This window comes from Anolis sagrei, chromosome 7 (genome assembly GCF_037176765.1).
Source record: "Anolis sagrei isolate rAnoSag1 chromosome 7, rAnoSag1.mat, whole genome shotgun sequence".
Classification (NCBI taxonomy): Eukaryota; Metazoa; Chordata; class Lepidosauria; order Squamata; family Dactyloidae; genus Anolis; species Anolis sagrei.
Genome location: NC_090027.1, coordinates 36,534,506 through 36,559,841, shown reverse-complemented (window position 1 = coordinate 36,559,841; position 25,336 = coordinate 36,534,506). Strand labels below are relative to the sequence as shown.

At 42.8% G+C, this 25,336-nt stretch overlaps 1 protein-coding gene across 2 annotated transcripts in view; it reads left to right on the top strand.

Moving 5' to 3' along the window:
- LOC132782273 (tubulin-specific chaperone cofactor E-like protein) overlaps window positions 1–25,336 on the top strand; it is a 154,653-nt gene that overhangs the window by 23,270 nt on the left and 106,047 nt on the right. Inside the window, exons 6-9 of one of the 2 annotated variants that reach the window (XM_060786934.2) lie at window positions 220–476; window positions 3,065–3,191; window positions 5,207–5,323; window positions 11,483–14,974. In XM_060786934.2, coding sequence (XP_060642917.2) covers window positions 220–476; window positions 3,065–3,191; window positions 5,207–5,323; window positions 11,483–11,801 — 820 coding nt within the window. In that variant the 3' untranslated portion in view covers window positions 11,802–14,974. Of the gene's footprint in view, window positions 1–219; window positions 477–3,064; window positions 3,192–5,206; window positions 5,324–11,482; window positions 14,975–25,336 lie in introns of those variants that run through there. The other variant, XM_060786936.2, reaches the window with a different exon arrangement.

Here is a 25,336-nt window from a genome sequence, read left to right as displayed (position 1 = left end):
GCGAGAGCAGGACCTCCCCAGAAGATCTTGTCCTTGATGGTTCATAAGGAGAGATACGTTCGGATAGATAAGCTGGATCGAAACTGTGATTGCATTCTCTTTCTCTGGTTTTCTGTGCTGGAAAGGACACTTCAATGTGCAATTTCCTAACATAAAGCAAACTGTCTGGATCTATGAACAGTTGGAAGTGTGAGTGTATTTCTCATTTTCTCCCCACAGCTTGGAGGAACTCTTCCTGTGCCTTAACGACTATAAAACAGTGTCTTGTTCTCCAGTTTGCTGTCACTCTCTCAAGTTGCTCCACATCACTGACAATAATCTCAAGGACTGGACTGAAATCCGGAAGCTGGGCATCATGTTTCCATCGCTGGACACGCTGGTTTTGGCCAATAACTACCTAACGACCATCGAGGATTCGGAAGATGCCCTGGCAAGGCTGTTCCCAAATTTACGGTCCATCAGCCTGCATAAGTCAGGTGAGATCCTGATGGAAAAGGGGTCCCTCTAAATCAGAAGGCAAGTTTTGTTGATGGTGGGTTCCTCTGCTCCATCTCTGCTGCTAATACATATATGTGCATAAGGTTACCTTGGAATAAATAAGCTGGTTATTTAGTTCTGAACTGTCTTACAAGCCAAGTTGTTGCTATGGACCTTCTAGTCATGTCCGATTTATGGCAATCCTATGACGAATCTTAGGATTTCTTTGTTTCAAAGTGTGGCTTGTCCAGACTCATCAGTGTGTTGTAGTTCAGTGCTGAAACTGCTATACTGATATGAAGAAAACATACTGATATAAAACATAAGGACGCACTAATATAAAAACATTCTTACAAAAATGTAGACAGCTGTTGTAGTTCAGCCCATAATTGTGCCTGCTCCTAATATCAGTGAGGAAGTGGATTGTGGGATTTCTGGGCCTGACTGTGAGAGCCATTCAGCAGTGGAACTCTCTGCCCCAGAGTGTGGTGGAGGCTCCCTCTTTGGAAGCTTTTAAACAGAGGCTGGATGGCCATCTGTCAGGGGTGCTTTGAATGCAATATTCCTGCTTCTTGGCAGGGGGTTGGACTGGATGGCCCGTGAGGTTTCATCCAACTCTATGATTCTATGATTCTGTGCTGAGCCTGCTAGCCAGCGTGAGATTTTAAGTCCAGAAATTGAGCATTCTGTGTCTCCTGCAGTTAATGAAAGCGAAGGCCACATTCCAGAGAGGGGCCCATAGAAGTCTTTCTCTAGGGAAGCTAGTTCAGAAGATGAAATGCAAGATGGAGAGGTTAAGGAGTTGATAAAAAGGTGGCTCAGTTTTCGCTCCGGGACTGGCTAGGAGTCAGCTGCATTAAGATCACTACTGACCGAAAGATCATGAGTTTGAAGCCAGCCCGAGTTGGAGTGAGCTTCCAACCAATTTATGTAGCTTGCTGTCGACCTTTGCAGCCTGAAAGACAGTTGCATCTGTCAAGTAGTAAATTTAGGTACCGCTTATGCGGGGAGGGTAATTTAACTAATTTACGAGGCCATAAAAATCTCCAGCAAGCATGCAAAGAATGAGGAAGTACTTCATCAGTGTCACAAATGGACGGTGAAGCAACAGCTCCCCTGGTGTCCAGAATCCTCTCATGAAAAGCTGGAATGTTTAAAAGCCTCTGAGTGTCTGTCTATATATGTTGTGTGTCTATGGCATTGAATGTTTGCCATGTATATGTACAGTGTAATCTGCCCTGAGTCCCTTGCAGGGTGAGAAGGGCGGAATATAAATACTATAAATACAATAAATACAATAAATAAATAAATAAATAAATAAAATCTCCGAGCTGCTTCATAGGCTCAGCGAACGTCACAGCGCTTGTTAAAACACTATAATCAGATTATTTCATGGCTTTATTCAGGGGCATTTTCCAGCAGTCTGGTCAGCATTGGTGATTGAGGATACATCTCTTGCCACGTTAAGCCTATTAAGGGATTTCCAGTTCCATGTTTCCGTTTGCTCTTGTTCCATGCTTCCAAGTCTAAAGGATTGTCCCTGTATCTCTTGTATTAGATTTCTGCTACCTTGTGTATCCTGGTTCCTTTTATATTCCTAGTTTTTGATGCTACTCTTGTACCTTGAATCTTGTGGACTATTTCATAACTTTGGACTTTGACATTTTTTTTACTATTTTTGCTGAACTGCTTTTTATATATCTTCAATAAACAGTTTTGCTGATTTAATTTGAACTGGTGTGTGGTAGTTAAGTACAGAGGTGCTTCCTTTCTTGGGATAAATAAATAATAATAATAAACTTTATTTATACCCCGCCACCATCTCCCCGGTGGGGACTCGGAGCGGTTTACATGGGGCCAAGCCCAGACAACATATTACAGCAATAAAACCAAAGCATTAACAAAAACAACAACAACATCAAAATTACATTTAAAAACCGCTGTCATAAAATAACAACAGCCCTAAAAACAGAGCTTTAAAAATCTATAAGACAGTTGTTAATTAAAGGAACAAATATTTTTTAATTAGTTTTATATGCCGCATTTCTCCTGAATAGGACTCAAGATAGCTCACAATACGAATGGAATCAAAAAGTTGTTTAAGAGGTACACGTTAAAAATGTCTATTCATTAAACAATATGGAGTCCCTGGAGTTGCAATGGGTTAAACCCTTGTACCGGCTGGAATGAAGACCGACAGGTCAGAGGTTCAAATCTAGGGAGGGCGTGGATGAGCTTCCTCTGTCAGCTCCAGCTCCACATGCAGGGACATGAGAGAACCTCCCACAAGGATGGTCAAACATCAAAACATCTGGGCATTCACTTGGGTGACGTCATTGCAGACAGCCAATTTTCTCACACCAGAAGCGACTTGCAGTTTCTCAAGTCACTCCTAACATTAAAAAAAAATTAAAACAACATACAGGCACCCATAAAAGACCTGTCTGCGTAGCCACTTAGCCACCAAATAATTCGTCTATAGACTAAATTTCTCAGGCAGGGTGTTGTGATTCCCTTTCATCTTTCTGTTCTTGCAAATTTCTTTTATTGCCTAAACTTTTTCTTTTCTTTTTTTTAAAAAAAGCAGGTCTGCATTCCTGGGAAGACATTGAGAAGCTCAATTCATTTCCCAAGCTTGAAGAAGTGAGGTTGTTGGGCATCCCTCTCCTTCAGCCGTACACCAACGAGGAGCGCAGGAAGCTGGTAATAGCAAGGTCCGATTATCATTTTTTTCCGTTTACCTCTTTTTTTGAAGCTTCTGATCTGCACCATTTAGATGATGGACTGCTGTGAGTTTTCTGAGCTTTATTACCATATTCCAGAAGCATTCTCTCCTGATGTTTCACCCACATCTATGGCAGGCATCCTCAGAGGTTGTGAGGTCTGTTGGAAACTAGCCAAGTGAGGTTTATATGCCTCTGGAATGTCCAAAGTGGGAGAAAGAACTCTTGTCTGCTTGAGGCAAGGAAGAATGTTGCAAATGGCCACCTGGATCAGCACTGAATGGCCTTGCAGCTTCAAAGCCTGGCATGTTGCTGCTTGGGGGAATCCTTTGTTGGGATGTGTTAGCTAACAGATTAATTCTTGTCTGGAATTCCCCTGCTTTTTTTGTCTTCTTCTTTATTTACTGTCCTGATTATAGAGTTTTTTAAAAAAAATCCTAGTAGCCAGATTTTGTTCATTTTCATGGTTTCCTCCTTTGTGTTGAAATTGTCCACATTTTTGTGGATTTCAATGGCTTCTCTGTGTAGTCTGACATGGTGATTGTTAGAGTTGGGTTGTTGTAAATTTTTCAGGCTTTATAGCCATGTTCCAGAAGCATTCTCTCCTGACTTTTCACCTGCATCTATGGCAGGCATCCTCACAGGTTGTGAGATCTCACAACCTCTGAGGATGCCTGCTATGTGAGATCTCACAGGTTGTGAAATCTCACAACCTCTGAGGATGCCTGCTATAGATGCAGGAGAAATGTCAGGAGAGAATGCTTCTGAAACATGGCCTTAAAGCCCGAAAAATCTACCACAACCTAGTGATTCTGGCCATGAAAACCTTTGACAATACATTGTATATTTATATTACATGTAATATTACTTTATTTATTTATTTATCGTGTCAGGAGCAACCAGGCATTTGTATTACATTTTTAACAAAACAAACAAACAAACAAAACAAAACACAAAGTTTGCAAGCTTGGTAGTTGATTAAATGTCCTTTGACGAGTATCTGGCTGGTTATTATTATATATTATACCATTATATATACAATATAATGGTATAATACAATATAGTAATATTTAATACTGATATTGTACTATGTTAATAATATAATATATTGTATGTATATATATTTTGTAAGCTGCTCTGAGTCCCCTTCGGGGTGAGAAGAGCAGCATATAAATGTTGTAAATAAATAAATTATAATAAGAGTTGATAGAGATGATAGAACAAAGGATTCCCTCAGGCATCAACCAGGCAGAAATTGAAGCTGCAAGGCCATTAAATGCTAATCAGGGTAGCCATTTGCAACATTCACATCTACCTCCAACAGACACGAGTTCTTCCACCCACCCTGGACATTATTCCACAGATATATAAACCCCATTTTCCTAGTTTCCAACAGACCTCACAACCTCTGAGGATGCGTGCCATAGATGTGGGTGAAACATCAGGAGAGAATGCTTCTGGAACATGGCCAGACAGCCTGGAAAACTCACAGCAACCCAGTGATTCCTGCCACAACACATTTAGATGCTTTTTCTGTGTATTTCACTCTATCCCTTGCATCTGGCTCTTTTTCTCATTGATCTCAGGAACTGTTTGACACTTGGATACTGTTCCAAAAATCCTTTTGCACAGTACCTACCTTTAAAAATGTAGAGGCAGTTGGTTGAACAAAACCGCAGCCATTTTTTTCAGGCAGGCGATATTTTATGAAGCGCTTCTGAAAGCCCAACGAGAAGAAGGGCGCTTGGAGAATTATAGAATACATTTATATTCAAATTGCAGCGCATGGTTTTAAATCAAACGCTCCCTTCCAAGGCGCTGGTACAAAATTCCATTCCTTTGAGAGATACGCTTGATTCTGGTGGGGGAGGAAATCTTCTGAGAACACAAATCTCATTTTTTTCTTCTTCTTTTTTTGCCGAAGACTTAAATTGTGGACTCAGTTCCCCTCGTTTCTGCGGCCCTTATTAAGATGTTAATAATTCCCCTTCTTTTGCACATGGCAGGTTGCCATCCATCACTAAGCTGAACGGGAGCGTCATTGTGGAAGGCGAGCGGGAGGACGCCGAGAGGTTTTTCATTCGTTATTACATTGACTTTCCGCCGGAAGAAGCCCCTCTCAGGTGAGATGTCCTGAACCCAGAACAGTGGGAGGTGTTGCTTCCAAGAAACTGAACAGTAAACTGGGATGCCCCTCATGCAGATCTCATCCCTGCCAGGAACTCACTGGGTTGTCTTGCCACCCTCCAGATAGCTTTTCCAGTTCTTTCCTATGGCAGTCATTACAGTTACAAAATCAGCTGCATTAATGGTAGTTTCTAACAAGGACTCTATTACCCATTTGTCTAATGCCAAATCCCAAATCCAGCCAGCCAGTCCCCTTATTTATACCTTTACTCCAAGACTGGAACTAAAGGCAGCTATAGTATAACACGTAAACTTGGGCCCTCCGGGTGTTTTGGACTTCAATTCCCACCATTCCTTGTGGGGGATAATAATAATAATAATAATAATAATAATAATAATAATAATGTATTGTCGAAGGCTTTCATGGCCGGGATCACTGGGTTGTTGTAGGTTTTTCCGGGCTATATGGCCATGTTCTGGAGGCAATTTTTCTCCTGACGTTTCGCCTGCATCTATGGCAAGCCTCCTCAGAGGTAATGAGACCTCACTACCTCTGAGGATGCTTGCCATAGATGCAGGTGAAACTTCAGGAGAAAAATTGCCTCCAGAACATGGCCATATAGCCCGGAAAAACCTACAACAACCCAATAATAATAATAATAATAATAATCTTTATTTGTACCCCACTACCATCTCCCCAAGGGACTCGGTGCGGCTTACATGAGGCCAAGCCCAAAGTACATCAAACAAAGCATCAATAAACACAACATCAGTAAACAATCAATAAAATACAAATCATAAATCACATAAACATAAACAATCAATGGTGACATATAAACAATTTTAAAAATGGCCGGGCTGCATATAATAGATTAAAATTGAAAATATGCTGACGTGAACAAGGTAAAAAATAACTGGGATAGGAGTTGAAGTAATAATAATAATAATAATAATAATCTTTATTTATACCCCACTCCATCTCAACCAGGGGGATTCTTCCAACTCTATGTTTCTATGATTGTAAGCTACTCTGGGACTTCTGAATTCAGACTGACAGAGTTTTGGAGCACAATACTCCTGACCTTACAATCATGTTAAAAAAGTATGGATTGTCGATGTTGCAATCCCAGGCGACATCGGGATTGAAGAGAAACAACTGAAAAAACTGACACATGAGGAGAATTTAAAGATTGAACTGCAAAGGCTGGCACAAGCCAGTCAAGGTGGTCCCAGTGGTGATCGGCACACTGGGAGCAGTGCCTAAAGACCTTGGCCTGCACTTAAACACAATCGGCGCTGACAATTACCATCTGCCAGCTGCCTAAGGCCACCTTCAATTGCGGGCCCAGAATTGTACACAGTGGGATTCCAGGTGTTGTCTGACCATGGGTAGCAACTCAAGAGTGCTTTGATTGTTCAGGGGTTTGGACTAGATGTTCCTTGTGGTCTTTCCCAACTCTATAATGCTTTTTGCTTTTGGAAGGCGATGAAATCTGTATTAGTTCATCTGACTGTCAGTATTTACCCCTGACTTCTTAATACTGACAGTCAGATGAACTAATACAGATTTTATCGCCTTCCAAAAGCAAAAAGATTGGAGCCAGCTTGTTCAGACTTAGGAGGCAAGTCAACTTTTCTGCTGCTGCTTCAGAGCAAGCCTTGTTTCCTGTACTTCTTGTTTTTAGAAGGTAGCTGCACTATTGCAGCCAGCTCGTTCTGCCTGAGTTGTGTGTCAAAGAGGAAAGGGAATTGGATTCGGCCTCCCATCGGAACATGGCCCCGGGCCCCTTCTCTGCTCAATGGCTTCTTTGTTCAAGCGCCCCCGTCTGCGTGGGGTCTCTGACATACTTGTGTGCCCATTAAAGCCTCCCTCCCCTTCATGGAAGCAGTGAGATACCATCAGAGCAGGTTGCGTGTAGCTGAGAAGGTGTCCCCTGGGAGCAAAGTTCAGGTTCCACATCTTGGGCATTTTCGCTGTGGGAGGATTGCAGCGGGGTGCCTTTCTTAACCCGTTCCATTCCCCGTCTCCTCTTCCACCCCGTTCCAGGAACAAAGCCGCACTCTTTTGCCTGGGATTCTTTCAGAACTGTTCTCTTGTGTAAAAGCCGTACCTGTTCTGCATCCCTATCTGCTCCTCTTACTATGAAGGGAATAGCTAGGTTATCTTTGTGGAGGGAGGCAAACACCATCTCCACAGATCCTGCCAAGAAAACCCCAGGATACGTTTGGCTTTGGCGCACTGTGAATTGGAAATGGCTTGAAGGCACACAGCAGGGTTATCTTTAGACACCAGGTTTCGTGGAATCTTTACATGCTTTCAGTGGCTGTTCAGATTGCGCTATTCATCCAATCACATTCTAGACACGTGTAGACCAAATTTGAAATGAAGGAAGCAAATGTGCCCTTTTTTTGCCAGCTTTCTCAGTTTACGATCCCACTCAACGTCCAAAAACGTCCGAAAAACCAGCTCTTTCTGTAGTTTCCAGCAGTGGTGCAGTGAGTTAAACCGCTGAGCTGCTGAACTTGCTGACGGAAAGGTCGACGGTTCAAATCCTGGGAGCAGGGTATGCTCCCGCTGTTAGGCCCAGCTTATGCCAACCTAAAGGTGTTGTAGGTTTTTTCGGGCTATATGGCCATGTTCTAGAAGCATTCTCTCCTGACGTTTTGCCTGCATCTATGGCAAGCATCCTCAGAGGTAGTGAGGTCAGTATTTAAAAACTCTAAAATTACAACAGCAAAACAACAAAGGGAAAACAATCAGGGACATCTAATCACCTCTCAACAAAAGATTGCCCCAGGCACTGCCAGGCCATCAAATGCTAATCAACAACAAAACAAACAAACACGCACACACAAAAAAACCCAACAAAACAAAACACACAAACACAAAGGAGAAAACATGAAAATGAACTAAATCTGGCTACCAGTATTTTAAAAAAGCTCTATTTACTTCTTGGTTTTAGAGTATTTTTTAAATACTGGTAGCCAGATTTAGTTCATTTTCATGTTTTCTCCTTTGTGTTTGTGTGTTTTGTTTTGTTGGGTTTTTTTGTCGTGTCAGGAGCATCTTGAGAAACTGCAAGTCGCTTCTGGTATGAGAGAATTGGCCATCTGCAAAGACATTGCCCAGGGATGTCCAGATGTTTTGATGTTTTTACCATCCTTGTGGGAGGCTTCCCTTGTGTTGAAATTATCCACATGCTTGTGGACAGTAAATAATGAACAGCACTCTGAAAACAGGGGAATTCCAGACATGAAACAATCAGGGACAGCTAACACCTCCCAACAAAGGATTCCCTTGGGCAGGAAGCAGGCAGACCTTGAAGTTGCAGGGCCATTAAATGCTAATTAGAACATTCCTACCTGCCCCAAACTGTCAAGAGTTCTTTCTCCCAACCTGGACATCATTCCATGTTGGGAGTTTCCAAAAGACTTCACAATCTCTGAGAGTGACTGCCATAGATGTGGGCAGAGAATGCTTCTGGAACATAGTCAAACAGCTTGGAAAACTCACAGGAATCCAGTGAGTCCAGCCATGAAAGCCTTCAACAACACAAGGAAAAGGTTTTCCTTTTTTTCATCCTTTTTTTGTGCTATGGTTGGCATGGATGGTGCTTGGAAGTGTTTTGATGCCAGTGAGCGGAGGTGTTGAAATGCATTTTCCCCGTCACTACTAGCCTTAACTACCCCTGTTTCTGAAAATGTGGGCTTTGCTTCCTCAGTTGTTTCCCAAGCAGGTTGATTTGTATTTTAATGGGAGCCGGGAGAGGTAGAGCCGCTGCGCGATGAAGGCCGGTTTTGTCCAAGGCGCTTGAGAAAGGCTGGCCGCGCGCTGTGTCAGTTACCTGGCCCTCCCGGCAGACAGAGGCTCCGCTGTTGAGGGAACATTCCTACGCCTAACATGAGTCCCGCGCGGGGCCTCCTTCTCCACAATGGCCTCCCTCCATCCTCCCCTGACAGGAGCAGTGACACAGCAGCGATCACGTTCAAGCCCCGAGTCGGACCACAGACAAAAGGAGCTCTCAGTTTCGGCCATCGCCGGGAGACTCTGAAACGTTACCTCCTCTCGGCCACCCTTTGTCTTTGCAATTACCTTGTACTCGGGGTTGACTTTTTGCCACTTTCCCAGCCCGGCAGAAGAGGCTCTGTCCCCTCATTCTGAGTCAGAGAGATACCCAGCAGAGGGGACAAAGATCCACCCAAAGGCACTGCACAAAGGAACTTCTCTGGGAGGATGGATGGAGAAACCCGCTGAACAGGTTCATGCTCGTCCAGGCAGCGCATTGCTCCATTTCCCCCTTCTCCCAATTTTGTCATCTTCACTGTTCAGGAACACCACACCTGAATCTGTGATACAGAAACAATCTGGAACTTGCACATGAGCAGAAAGTGGACAAAAGTGATATTGGGTTGTTATAGGTTTTTTCGGGCTATATGGCCATGTTCTAGAGGCATTCTCTCCTGACGTTTCGCCTGCATCTATGGCAAGCATCCTCAGAGGTTGTGAGGTCCGTTGGAACTAGGAAAATCTATATAAATAAAAATTAGGCCTGTGCGGTTTCGTTCGTTAATTTCGTAATTCGTAAAACATTCGTTAATTTTTGCATTTACGGTACGATAACAAAACATATTTTCAAACCCGGAAGGGTTTTTAAATATCGAAACGGCAACTCCCACAGTATTTACGAGCTTTCGCCCGTTTTGTAAATGGGGCGGGCGGGGCGAAGGGGCGGCGCGAGCGCACACCCAGTGAGCCAAGCACCGCCCCTGCCTGTTGGGCGCCCGGCCCGCGCGCGCTCACCCTTACAACCGGCCTCCGCGCGCCATCCAATCGGCTCCGGCTCCTGCGCCCTCCTCCTCCTCCTCCTCCTCCTCCTGGCACTTCCTGCAACACAGCTGGGAGGAGGAGGAGGAGGAGGGCGCAGGAGCCGGAGCGCAGGAGCCGGGGAGGGGATTCCTGCAGCGCCGGCTCTGCCTCCGTGGCCCGCGGCCCGCCTGAGACCAATACCATCTGATTGCCACAAATTAAAGGCTGCATCCATCCAGGCTCTTTTGCTGTGAGTTTTCAGGGTTGTATGAGTGTATGACCATGTTCCAGAAGCATTCTCTCCTGACATTTTGCCCACATCTATGGCAGGCATCCTCAGAGGTCTGTTGGAAACTAGGCAAATGGAGTTTATCTATGGAATGTCCAGGGTGGGAGAAATGAAAGCCATTCAATGCTAATCAAGGTGACCATTACTGCAACATTCACACTTACAAAATGTTTTGTAAATATTTACGAAATTTCGTAAATAACAAAACATTTTTTTGGAAAGTTTTGTAAATATTTTAAATATCGAAACAAAAAAACACCCCAATTACAAATCGATTTTAGAAACAAATTTTTTCTTGATCAAACAGGCCTAATAAAAATGTAATGTTCATTTGTGGGATTAACAGAACTCAAAAACCACTGGACGAATTGACACGAAATTTGGACAGTACAGCCCTAACAGACCAATGAGTGTCCTTCACCCCTAAAATTACAAAAATGACAAAAAAAACCCCAGCAGAACGGACTTAAAAACTCCAAAAATACACCATATTTATACACACACACACACTCATGTACATATACATATGCACACATACATACACACACACACGTGTGTGTGTGTGTATATACCCAAGCACACACATACATCTACATACACACATATATACATATACACATGCACACACAAATAAACGGTCTGGCAGAATGTTGGATAAGCGGAAATGTTGCATAATAAGGAGGTATTAAGAAAAAGCCTATTAAATGTCGAATTACGTTATGATTTTCCAAATTAAGTACCAAAACATTATGTTTTACAACAAATCGACAGAAAAAGCAGTTCAATACACAGTAATGTTATGTAGTAATTACTGTATTTACGAATTTAGCACCAAAACATTGCGTTGTATTGAAACAGCTGTGGATCCGGGCGGGGGGCAGACTGCGTTGCATAATACAGAAGGTTGGATGAGTGAAGGTTGGATAAGCGAGACTCTACTGTAGTTGTAGCAACAAACACTCATTTCTGCATTTGAGCAATGAGGCAAACAGTTGCAGTCATAACTCCTGCGTCTTTCTTTTTCTCTCCCCCTGCACCTCTTTTTCCAAACTTTCCCAGGTATCACGACCTAGTGACAAAATACGGGAAGCTGGAAAAGCTGGCCGTGGTGGACCTGCGGCCCCAGAGCAGCGCCAAAGTGGAAGTCCACTTCAAAGACCAGGTGGAGGAGATGACCATCCGCCTGGATCAGACGGTCGCCGAGCTAAAGAAGCAACTGAAAGGGCTGGTCCAGTTGCCCACCAGCAACATGCTAGTCACCTACTTGGACCACGAAGCGCCCTTTGGTCCCGAAGAGATGAAGTACAACTCGCGGGCGCTGCATTCCTACGGCATTCGGGATGGAGATAAAATCTATGTGGACTCGAAGGCCAAGTAGGCCTCCCTTCCTCCCCGGGCTTCAGGTGGTGCATGGCCACACGCGCCTCCCTTGTGCACGCAGCCGAGGACTTTTCTGCCGAGGAGGACAGGAAGGGAAGGGGGGATTTCCTTTTGGTTTGCCCGCTTGAGGGTTGGTTTTGTGTAAGTCCCAGGTTATTTCTCTAGCCCAAGTTTAGCTGGCCCCAAACCAGCGAGACTGAGCACCACCAGGGTCCAGCCCAGGTGAAAATATTGAAGGTTTTACGGGGAGGTGACCAACTTCAAAAGTGTGCGGCTTTTTCTTTGGTTTCTCCCAACCCGCCTTGCCGTTCTTGTGAACGTGGCGCGGCGAGTTCGCTCCAAAGCCTAGAGGGTTAGTTGCATTTCCCCCAGTCAGAGAATTGGAGGCCTCAGAACATATATTAAGGTACATGCTTTAAAAACAACAACAAGGAAAGATCTTGCAGTGCTCACGTTTACTCAGTGGATGGACTCAGATTTCAGACGTGGCCGTCCCGTCACTTGGGCGGCCTGTCGTCTTGTTGTTACCTGAGATTAGTTTGGAAAGGAAGCGGGTCGAAATCTGTTAAGTTGTGTTCTGCAAGACTTGAGGTCTGTGGAATATCTAGTGCCCTTCTGTACGCAAGCTAACGACAAACAAACAGAAACTCTGATAAGAGACATACACCTGTGTTCGCACACGGCAGCTTCCAAAGCACAGAAACTAGGGCACGCTGCTACATTTTTAATCACTTTTTTTGGCTGGCTTTCTCTCCAAAATAGTTCGGGCCTGGTTGGATGTTGAAAGCACCAAGCATTAAACAGAAGCACTTCATATTGTGGGCCACTTAGTCAGCTGCAAAGCAGTATCCTGCACTATTTTAGTAACGTTCGCGGTCCCATTGGATTGAAATATCCCTCGTGTTTGCAACACTATGATGATTCCCATCTGGCTGTGTACTGGAGGAACTCCAAACCCCCTGTGTTGTGGTTTTGCAATACTAATTGTGTATGTATTGTCGAAGGCTTTCATGGCTGGAATTACTGGGTTGTTGTAGGTTTTTCGGGCTGTATGGCCATGTTCTAGAAGCATTCTAGATGCAAAACGTCAGGAGAGAATGCTTCTGGAACATGGTCATACAGCCCAAAAAACCTACAACAACCCACTAATTGTGTATTTTATGTATTGTTGAAGACTCATGACCAGACTCACTGGGTTGTTGTAGGTTTTTTGGGGGGCTATATGGCCATGTTCTAGAGCAGTGGTTCTCAACCTGGGGTCCCCAGATGTTTTTGGCCTTCAACTCCCAGAAATCCTAACAGCTGGTAAACTGGCTGGGATTTCTGGGAGTTGTAGGCCAAAACACCTGGGGACCCACAGGTTGAGAACCACTGTTCTAGAGGCATTCTCTCCTGACGTTTTGCCTGCATCTATGACAAGCATCGCTGAGGATGCTTGCCATAGATGCAGGCAAAACGTCAGGAGAGAATGCCTCTAGAACATGGCCATATATCCTGAAAAACCTACAACAACCCACTATTTGTGTATTTTATGTTTATCCTACCCTTCCTCCTCTAAAAAGCTGCACCCCCTCTTCTCTCCTTTCTCCCACTTTCTTTTCCTTACAATAATATTTTGGATTTGGGTTCGTTTTGGAATGAAAGGCAGCCGGAAAATGTATTGTCGGAGGCTTTCATGGGTTGTTGAACCACTGGGAATCACAGCTGGAAAGTTGAGCTGCATTTGAAGAAGTTTTATCTGAAGTTGCAGGCGTACACTAGCTAAACACATTTGAAACCAAAGCTTGGGGGTCTATTCCACACTTAGCACTTTTTTTAACGCCAGGATAGAGATGGAAACAAAATGCCTGGGACTCTGAGGAGGCTGTCAATGAGCTTCTGTGTTGGATTTTGCCTTTTCCCCATCCAGAGATAAGAATAGCGTCCCAACAAGGTGGGCTTTTCTTGCATCCCCTCAAAGCAAACCTCCAGTTTTGCTGTGGTTTGAGGGAAGCAAATGCTTCAGTTGTGCATTTTGAAAAATGGAGGAGCTGCCATAAAGGATATATAGGATTCTCTCCACATTTTGTAGAGACCCTTTCCATACACATCCTCCCCCAGGTGCCATTTTACGCCGTGTGTTCAAGAGAAATGCATTCTGAAATGTTTATTTCGGTCAGGTGCCCACTTTTGCCCATCCGATTGCAAACTGGGAAGTCTCTTCGTTTCTGCACATGTCCATTCCTTGTAAGGGGGTCTTTTGCTTTTACGTTGTTTGCTGGGCTCTTGTTACTTGTGAACTTTTGACTTGAATCACTTTGCCCCGGTTTCCTTCCCATGATGCCTCTCTGCTCTCTCGGGGGGTTCCTTTTCATATATATGTGTGTGTATATCCAAGCGCTTGCATGGTTCCCCCTTTCTGCTTCTAGCCGACATCAGCCCCGTGGGAAAGCAAAACAATAATCTTCTTGTGTGTGTGTAGGGTTTAAGTAGTAGAGGAGGAAGTGTTCCTCTGAGACAAGTCATCCCAGCTATGCCATGAAAGCGTAGAGAACGGATAAATTGCAAGTCCCTCGGCGTCAAAAGGCGACTTTTCCTATGAACCTTTTAAAGACGAGCAATCCCCTAGCTTGCATGCAGTCAATTCTCTTTCTTTCATGGACTCCAACTAGGAATAATCCTGGATATGGCGTCCTTCCAGAATAACATGGGTTTTCTAAGCTACAGCAAGCAAAAAGTTTTATTCCCCCCTTTATCCCATTGGATAGCAAAACACCTTTTTACGACCCAACAGCGGAGCTCCAAAGCAGTGCTTCTATCTACAATGGTGTGTGTTTGTGTGTGTATATATATAGAAAGAGATTTACACCTAGCAGGAAACAGTCATGTTAATAATAAGATATTTTATTATAAAGCAAAGATTTATTCAAAGATAGGGTTATGTATTAATAGTACACTATTACTTTATCCCTGGGCCGACTGTACAAAGTACAGCCAGAGTCCGAGGACTTGAAGGAACGGCCAGTCGGGTTGTGCGTCGTATACCGATCTCCCTCCCCAAATATTTATAGAGTGATGACACATTAAAGAGATATTGTAACTGCTGACTGGTTGTGTTTGGCTCACAAGCGTTGGCATTTCAGAAGGAACTGTCCCATATATTAAATTTCCTTAAAGGGAGTCCATTGCAAATTCACGTGTCTGTGTGTTTCTGTGCTCGAAAGACAAAGGGTGTTGTCAAAATCTGGTAATTGCCATTATGTGTGTAGCACCCAGGGCTGTGTGCTCCCAACTGAAATCTGTAGCTTATATAATTTATGCAGAAATTCCTGTTTGTGTACATTTTTATGCAGGAAGTCACAGCAAAGGGGAAAAGAGAACAAGCGTGGAGTTAACTGTATTGTCGAAGGCTTTCATGCCCGGAATCACTGGGTTGTTGTAGGTTTTTTCGGGCTATATGGCCATGGTCTAGAGGCATTTTCTCCTGATGTTTCGCCTGCATCTATGGCAAGCATCCTCAGAGGTTGCTACCTCTGAGGATGCTTGCCATAGATGCAGGCGAAACATCAGGAGAAAATGCCTCTAGACCATGGCCATATAGCCCAAAAAAACCTACAACAGCCCAGTGGAGTTAACTGCTTTCTTTTGGATAACAAAAGCTATGTGCACCTATTTCGCTTTTCTCCTAAGATACCCATTCGATTTTCATTTTATCCGCCATGTTTTACTCTTAACAGCAAGAGCAAAAGAGTCTTGATGCATCTTAAAAGACCAAATATTTCATGGATGGTGGTCCATTTCATCAGAGCTGATAGAACTCGATCATATCCACATAAGCATATGCCATAATGCCAAATGTTTAGTGTTTAAGGCAGTGGTTCTCAACCTGTGGGCCCCCAGGTGTTTTGGCCTACAACTCCCAGAAATCCCAGCCAGTTTACCAGCTGTTAGGATTTCTGGGAGTTGAAGGCAAAAACATCTGGGGACCCACAGGTTGAGAACCACTGGTTTAAGGTGTTGCGATTGCCCATACACTGAATCCATTTTTCAAAGGTCTTCCATATTTCTTTTAATATGAAACCAAACCTGTCAGGATTTTGGAGATGCTAGGAGTATGTCAAATTAATTTGCTTAATGATGTTGTTGCAAGGGAGAAAAGTAAGCAAGGAAATGCACATCTTTGTATATTATGTAACAGGTACACAACAGATCCTTCCTAGACATATTATTATTATTTTGACCTCACCAACACCATCCTCTGTTATGAATAAGTTTTCAATAACTTTAAAGCAGTGCTTCTTAACCTGTGGGCCGTGAACCATCAGTGTACCACAAGGACAAAAATTGGTCAATGAGCTTCCTTCCTCTTCATTTTTATTTATTTACTAGCTGTACCCGCCATGCGTTGCTGTGGCCAAACATCCCTCTCCCCCCTTCTCTCCTTTCTTTCTCTCCTTCCTTCCCTCCCTCTTTCCTTCCTTCCCTCTCTTTCTTTTCCTTCTTCTTTCCCTTCTTCTACCTGTTTCTTTCCTCCCTTCCTTTGCTCTTTGGTTCTATTCTTCCTTCTCTCCTTCCTTCCCTCTGTCTTTGCTTTCTTCTTTCACTTTTTTATTTCCTTCTGTCCTTCCTTCTCTACCTTTCTTTCATTCTTTCCTTCCCCCTTCTTTCCTTCTTTCTCTCCCTTCTTCTCCCCTTCCTTCCTTCCTTCCCTCCCCCTTTTGTGTGTTTTGTGTGTGTATACATGCATATATGTATGTGTGTATATATGTGTGTTTGTGTATATATGTGGTTTTGCACATTGTAATGTATTTTTGGTTTTTTGGCTTTTTAAGTCTCTTCTGCTGTGTTTTTCAGTGTTTTATGAGTGATGGTCACTTGTTGGCCTGAGAGGTGTCTTGTGTCCAAATTTGGTGTCAATTCATCCAGTGGTTTTTGAGTTATGTTAATCCCACAAACGAACATTACATTTTTATTTATATAGATTTTATTTTCGCTCCTTTCACACCGCCCGCCACTCCTTCCCTGTCACTGACCATGGCATATGTTCTGTATCAGAAACTCGAGCTGATGTGGTCTGTCCAATACAGTTTTCTGAATTGGCACCCCAAACCGAATCTAAAGTTGACCAAAAACTGATTCATAACCTTTTTGGTACTAATGTTGGAAAGTGGTCCCTGGTCAAAAAAAAAAAGGGTTAGAAATCACTGCTTTCAAGCATATGTTCTCTTTAGTGCAATTTTCCAGTAAGAGAAAGGGAATCGTAACTTTTACAAAACAACAATTAGACATACAGATTCTATGTAACTACATTAGATTCACAAACTTACAGTTACATTGGCAAACAAGCAAACAGAGGGAAATTACATTTTTACTCACACATAAACATTCATCCATCACCATGCAGACATCACCATTTCACCATTCTTCCTCCTTGAAGAACATCTCTTAGGCCAGACTGCTTCCTTGCAAATGTGCCAACGCATAGTTCCTAAACTTCAAAACACATCTTTTTCCTAAGCACAATGAGTCCCTCTGCTGAGGTTGAGAAAGGACGGGATATAAACTAAATAACTAAACTAAATAACTAAAGAAACGAAAGAAAGAAAGAAAGCCAAGAATCAGATCCTTGTTTTCCATACAGCAGAACCGAACTTTCCTGCACAAAATCCAAGACTCCCAAATTGCACTCTTTCCTCTTCCCTTGAGAAAAGGAGACAAAGTGCAGACTGTGTTCCATTGCAGATCTGAAACTCCAAGGTACACTATCTCCTTCCCAATGGAGCAGAGCATAGCGGGTGAAGAGCATCTGTCTGTCACAATTTTTGGCTTGTAATAAGGTCTGTTATTTAGCAATATTTCTGCTGATGTTGTTCCCAAGTTGTAAATGAATGATAGACTTTTCCAACTTGGAACACGTTGATTCCATCTCAGTTTCCTGACAGATGTTGACTCTTCTTGATTGGTGTTACTGAACGCAAGCAGCTCTTGTGTTGACTTCCTTCCACGTTGTTTTCCCCTAAAAATTCAACAGTTAATCATTTGTCACAGTTCTTATCAATATCAGCAGTTTACTATGGCACATCAACAATTTCAGTTCTCATTAGCAGGTAGTTTTTTTTTTTTTTTTGTCGTGTCAGGAGCGACTTGAGAAAAGTTGCTTCTGGTGTGAGAGAATTGGCTGTCTGCAAGGACGATGCCCAGGGGACGCCTGGATGATTTGATGATTTTATCATCCTTGTGGGAGGCTTCTCTAATGTCCCCGCAGAGAAAAAACACCCCAAATCAACTTTTTTGGTTGTTGTGTCAGGAGCAACTTCAGAAACTGCAAGTCGCTTCTGGTGTGAGAGAATTGGCCGTCTGCAAGGACGTTGCCCAGGGGACACCTGGATGATTTGATGTTTTTATCATCCTTATGGGAAGCTTCTCTCATGTCCCTGCATGAGGTGCTGGAGCTGATAGAGGGAGCTCATCCGCCTCTCCCCAGATTTGAACCTGCGACCTGTCGGTCTTCAGTCCTGCCGGCACAGGGGTTTAACCCACTGCGCCACTGGGGGCTCCTATCATTCAGGCATTGATACTTTTGAATGGTGTCTTCAGCCAAATTAGGCTCCATCCATACACCTTTCATACAATTCATTCAAACCCTATATCATATTTCATCATGACACCTCCAGCTACTGTACTTACATTCTCCATGTAGCACTAACCGAGCATCACATACTTGCATTTTTAAAATCTAATGCATTCCTTTCCATGCTGTGGAATTGCATGAGATGTGCCAATGCCACATTGGACTCCTTCTGAGGTCAGTTCTGTATCAGAAGCTGATTTTGGTGATAAGCAGTATCTTGTTCAAAAGAGGTTCACACAGTTTGCTCATAACTTACCAGCTGAAGGTGTGAAGTGACTTCCATGCAGTTGGTTCAAATTGCACCAGATGATCATGGAAAGAAGGAACGAAATGGGAAGGGTTAAACATTTAACCCCTTGCTTTGCCCCTATATTTACGACTTCATCTTAAACTGTAACTTGTTCACACTTACTGTCGGTTGTCAAAACACAGCTTGTTATTTTTCAACCTATCGATCCATCCCCAGTTATATCTGTCTAGAGCTCTATCCACACTGTTTTGATGCCACATTAAATATGGCTCAATGGTTTGGAATTTTGTAGTTTTTGGAGGTATTTATCCTTCCCTTTTAGAGAACTCTGGTGCCAAACAAACCACAAATCCCAGGCTTCTTTGTCATGGAACCATAACAGTTACAAGTGGTGTCAAACTGCCATAATTCTACCGTATGGATGATCTCTAGTTAGTATGAACTGTGATAATGATTCGTTCTTTGGCTATAAGCTGCATTGTGCTGTCTCACTTTCTGCAAAGCGATGGGCACGTTAATCCGTTGTGTTATAGCCACAGTTTTTACTTCTAAGAAACCAAGCTTTTAGTTCTTCTAAGTATTCTGTGCTTGATAAAAGTATGCATTATAAAGTGTGGGGTTTGGATTTCTTTTTTCCCCTGTGGGTAGGAATGTACGTATCACTGCAAAAAAGTGTGGCGTTCCTGTTCACATCTCCCTTTTGCTTCGTAGAAGATCTCAGTCTACATAGATGGCACTTCCATCAGACATGTATGGGTGATATTAAATATTTGTGTCCACAACCACAACAACAATTCAATATTTTAATAATTAGGGCTGGGTAACAACGGAAAAATTTGTTTCTAAACTCGTTTCGTTTTTAGGGGTCCATCGTGTTTCGTTTTTTTAAAGAATTCCAAAATTTTACTTTTCAAAATTTCAAAATTTACGAAATTTCGTAAATTTCAAATTGATTCGTTAATGGCGGACGCGATTGTGCGATATGCTAAAAAAAACTCTCCAAATGGGACAGGGGGAACTTCTGAAGCTTCCCTCTCCCTCTGTTGTTGACTGTTGGTGTGATAAAACAAACAACAACTATAAAACTTGCACCAGGCATGCGAAAATAATTACGAAATAATTACGAAACAATTTTGAACCAATTACGAAACAATTTTGAACCAATTACTGTCATGCGTTAGCATGAGTAGCATGCAGATTGACTCTAGCCCAGTTAACTGTGTGTGTAATGAATTGGCTCATAAAAGAAAAACACGAGACTTCGGCTTAAAGTAGAAAAGAAAATATTGTAGTATTGGCAGCATACAAAAACAAAGTAGCAGGATTACTGTTTCCACAAAAGTAACATGAAACAATATCTTCTGAGAGATATCACTACTCAGCTGAGATAAGCAGGAATCCTTGTCCTCTTCTCATGGCTGTGTCTTCGCAGGACATCTGCAGCATAGTCCCCGGCTTACACAAAGCAGAACGGCACAGAGGCATAGATGCACAACAGCATAAACGCACAATGGCAAAGAACTAAACACACAGTAGCTATCTTTATACACATGAAAATAACACTCTCAATTAACTGAAACAGCTGTAGCACAAACAGCCTTGAACCTTACAGCAACTTAAAGTTATAGCACAAACAACATTGATCCTTACAACAACTTAGATAAAGTACGTTGCAACCTCTTAGTAGCAACAATTAGGAAACAATACGAAATAAATTGGAAAAAATGTTTCAATTTCTAATTACTCCTCACAGTAGTCCTGCATGGCTCAATATTGGATCGTAACTAATTTAAATACGAATTAATAACGAATTACGAAATTAACGAATGAAACCGCCCAGCCCTAATAATTATGTCCTTATCAGTAGCACTTTGAAGACCCATAGTGAACTTGTGGGATCCAGATGTTCTTGTTTGTTTTTCCAGAACTCAGGAACGATTGTCTCTGGGTATTGAGCCACAGGAAAGGGTTCCTGGCCTGTATGTGACTCCAGCAGTTGCCTGTAATGCATATGGCTTAAGTGAGACTTTTGATTTGCAATACTGGGGTGGGATGTGTGCGGGATCAGATTCTGTGCATGCTAGACCCAAATTTAGCATTCAGAATAAATTATGCAAATTGTCAAACCTTAATACGAATTCTGCCTCCATCATTAAATTGGGCAAGGACTTTGGAGTATGGCCCATTTCCATAATGGAATGGGGCATCAAGGAGAATTTATTGGGGACAGAAAGAATGAGTTTAGATTGTTAATACAGAGGAGAAAAAGACAAAGCAATTGCTAGGACTTAAGCAAGATACTAGATCTTTAGGTCTGTCTTTTAGACCTGAGAAACGTCAAAAGCTACAGAAACAAAAGGAATTTTCAGCCTGGTCCAAAATGTCTTCGCTAGCAAATAACATTATGCAATAATATAGTATTGGTCAGCTGATCTCTGGACTGCACTCTTTGTTTTCATGTTGTAAAATGTTTGGAAATGTTTCTCAAATATGATGTTCCTCTCCAATGCTGTAAGCTTTAGGATTTGGGACATGGCTGTATGTAATGACCATGACCCTGAAGAGACCTTGTGCATTAACCTACAAAATAGCCTTCAGTTCTTTAAAGTGTACCTGTATGGTAAGTTCTGGAGAGAGATGTCCTATTGAAGATGTTCCCTTAGAGCAGTGGTTCTCAACCTATGGGTCCCCAGGTGTGTAGAACTACAACTCCCAGATATCCCAATCAGTTTACCAGCTGTTAGGATTTCTGGGAGTTGAAGGCCAAAACATCAACATCTCCCGACCACCAGGTTGAGAACCACTGCAGAGCTTTTGGAGGAGAAACCAGTCCATCTAGTGGTGTCTTGCTTGCTACCAATGTAGCACCAATTTTGTTCATCTGCCAGATCTCAGAAAGCCACCATGGAATAGTGTTTTGAGTGTTAGACTGCCACTCTGGAGATGGGGATTTGAGCCTCTGCTTGGCCATGGAAAGCTTGGGTGACCTTGTATAAGTCACATGTTCTCAGAGAAGGGCAAAGCCAAACCTATCCAAGAAAACTCCATCATAGCTTCATCTTGGAGGCCACCATTAATCAGAAGCAACTTAAAGGCACACAACAACAATCTGAAGTATGATCTTAAACCAAGTCAATATGGTTCTTCTATGTGTAGAACTGCATTGTTATATTGACTTTATTTATATGGAAGGAGAGCAAGAGCATGGAATAATATAGGTGGGACGGTTTTTGTATCTCGACTGGTATCAAAGCTGATGTATGGTGGGTGGAATGCAAAGAGCCGCTACTGCACTCCATTGATAGTTTCTTCCTCTGTGACATAGAAAGTCCAAGTGTGGGAATAGTACAGGAAGGAGGAGGAACCAATGGCTATGCAGTCTTTGATCTATCTCTCTGCTCCTCAAATGGGCAAGAAGGCAAGAGTGGGAGCAAGCAACCGTCATAAGAAGCCAGAGAAATACGCATGCACACAGGCAGATAAAAGCTGAGAGCCACTGAGCACATGACCCTAGTGCTGCCAGTATTCATTTATTTCACTTCCCAATCCATTATCCGGCCAATCTATTATCTTGTTGGCTCAATGACTTCAAAGGGCAATGCTTTGTGAAATCTGGCTGTCAAGGATGCCCTGCAGGAACCGTTTATCCAGGTACACAGGGACCAACATATTTTGCAACACATCCTTTTCGGAAGAGATGGAATTAATTTAGGAATATTTTAACTTGGTAAAGTGGCAGAGGCTGCACTTTTAGATTGAAGTTAATGGTATGAAATATTCTGGAGGGGACGATTGCTCCTCCTTTGGCATCTCAAGCAAACAAAAGTGCAGGAGTTTCACCAAATGAAAATAGTTTCCTAACCAACTGAAAGTACCAAAGGTAATCACTTAGGCGTTGTGGCATGTAGGACTTTGTGGAAATCGCATGGTGGGATTGTGATGGATGAAAAGCAGGTCTAATTTCCTCTACAACACATATTGAGTCAAGATAAATGTTAGTGACGTCCTTCAACCGTCTTGCACTGTCACTACAGGTGTTCCTCTTGAGGCAAAGACTTACCACCAGTGCTGCTTTGAGACCTACTATTAATTCCTTGGAGGTGCTGAAATGCCACATGGTATTTAATATTATAATATCATTGTAGGAAAGAGCCAGCATGGTGTAATGGTTTGAATGTTGGACTATAACTGGAGACCAGGGTTCAAATCCCTGCTTGGCCATAAAACCTACTGGGTGACTTTGGGCAAATCCAAGTTCTTTTGTAAATAAGAAAAAGATCCTCATATCTTCCTAATATATTCATATCCAAATGCACCGTACCATTCTTCTGGTTTGTTTTCCAGTTGCTGTAGATAAGTAGACAGAGTCATTTAAGAGTCCGTATTTGTATTCAAAAACTTTATTTCAGGTAGAACATTTAGGTGCATAACTTCAATACACTTAATTGTTTGCCAAAAAATTAAGCGTGGGAATAGTCAGTCATTCATAGAATCATAGAATCAAAGAGTTGGAAGAGACCTCCTGGGCCATCCAGTCCAACCCCCTGCCAAGAAGCAGGAATATTGCATTCAAATCACCCCTGACAGATGGCCATCCAGCCTCTGTTTAAAAGCTTCCAAAGAAGGAGCCTCCACTACACTCCGGGGCAGAGAGTTCCACTGCTGAACAGCTCTCACAGTCAGGAAGTTCTTCCTCATGTTCAGATGGAATCTCCTCTCTTGTAGTTTGAAGCCATTGTTCCGCGTCCTAGTCTCCAGGGAAGCAGAAAACAAGCTTGCTCCCTCCTCTCTGTGGCTTCCTCTCACATATTTATACATGGCTATCATATCCCCTCTCAGCCTTCTCTTCTTCAGGCTAAACATGCCCAGCTCCTTTAGCCGCTCCTCATAGGGCTTGTTCTCCAGACCTTTTATCATTTTAGTCGCTCTCCTCTGGACACATTCCAGCTTGTCAATATCTCTCTTGAATTGTGGTGCCCAGAATTGGACACAATATTCCAGGTGTGGTCTAACCAAAGCAGAATAGAGGGGTAGCATGACTTCCCTAAATATAGACACTATGCTCCTATTGATGCAGGCCAAAATCCCATTGGCTTTTTTTGCTGCCACATCACATTCCTGGCTCATGTTTAACTTGTTGTCCACGAGGACTCCAAGATCTTTTTCACACTTACTGCTCTTGAGCCAAGCATCCCCTTTCACAGTTGCAGCCTGACTTGAACTACTGACCTCTCCTTGGTTACCATTGTCTTCTACATCTGTAAACTTTGCAAGTGCTGAGGTCTTCTATCTTCTAGTTTTCAGATACTGGCCTCTTTGCACTTGCAGAGTCACCCTGCTTTAAATGCACGGTGATCTAAACCTTTTGACGTCAATTGAGAATAATATGAACCAAGGTCACAAAAACATCTATTATAGAACTCCAATATGCAGATGATAACGTAGTCTCTGTGCGCATTCAGAAGACCTGCAAGCCATGCTAAACACCTTTGTAGAAGCATACGAAAAGCTCAGTATCACATTGAACATTGAGAAATGTTCTTCCAGCAGTCACTAGCTAATTCTTCTGCAATTCAAGAAATACAGCTTAATGGTGTATTTCCACTACCTTGGCAGTCACTTGTCCACAAAAGACAACATTGATACTGAAATACAACACTGCCTGAGCTCTGCAAGTGCAGCATTTTTTCTGAATGAAGCAGAGAGTGTATGAGGATTAGGACATCCATAGGGAGATCAAAGTGCTTGTTTATAAAGCTACTGTCAAAATGAAAAACACCTGATTATAGTTTGAAAAGGGGGGCATCAATATGCCTTAGTGATCCCTTTCTACATACCACTATGTTAAATGGCAGGTACAATGGACCCTTGGTATTTGCTGGAATTGGCTTCCAGGATCCCCCCCCCCCCCTCCATGAATCCATAGGTGCCCAAGTCGCATTATACACAGAGACATAGTAAAATGGTACCGCTTATATCAGTGTTTCTCAGCCTTCCTAATGCCGTGACCCTTATTACAGTTCCTCATGTTGTGGTGACCCCCAACCATAACATTATTTTTGTTGCTACTTCATAACTGTCATTTCACTCCTGTTATGAATTGTAATGTAAATATCTGATCTGCAGGATGTATTTTCATTTACTGGATCAAATACCCAATAAGTTCTAATTTGAATACTGGTGGGGTTGGAGGGGCATTGATTTTGTCACTTGGGAGTGGTAATTGCTGGGATTTATAGTTCACCTACAATCAAAGAGCATTCTGAACTCCACCACCAATGGAATGGAACCAAACTTGGCACACCGAACTCCCATCACCAACAGAAAATACTGGAAGGGTTTTTCTGGGCATTGACCTTGGGTTCAGGAGTTGTAGTTCACCTATATCCACAGAGCACTGTGGACTCAATGATGGATCTGGACCAAACTTGGCATGAATACCCAATATGCCCAAATACAATTTATTTATTTATTTACTTTGCTTATATACTGCTGTTCTCAGCCCGGGGGCGACTCAAACACTCAAATGTCTCAAATACAAACACTGGTGGAGTTTGGATAAAATAGACTTTGACATTTGGGAGTTGTAGTTGCTGGGATTTATAGTTCACCTACCATCAAAGAGCACTCTGAACTCCACCAATGATGGAATTGAACCAAACTTGGCACACAG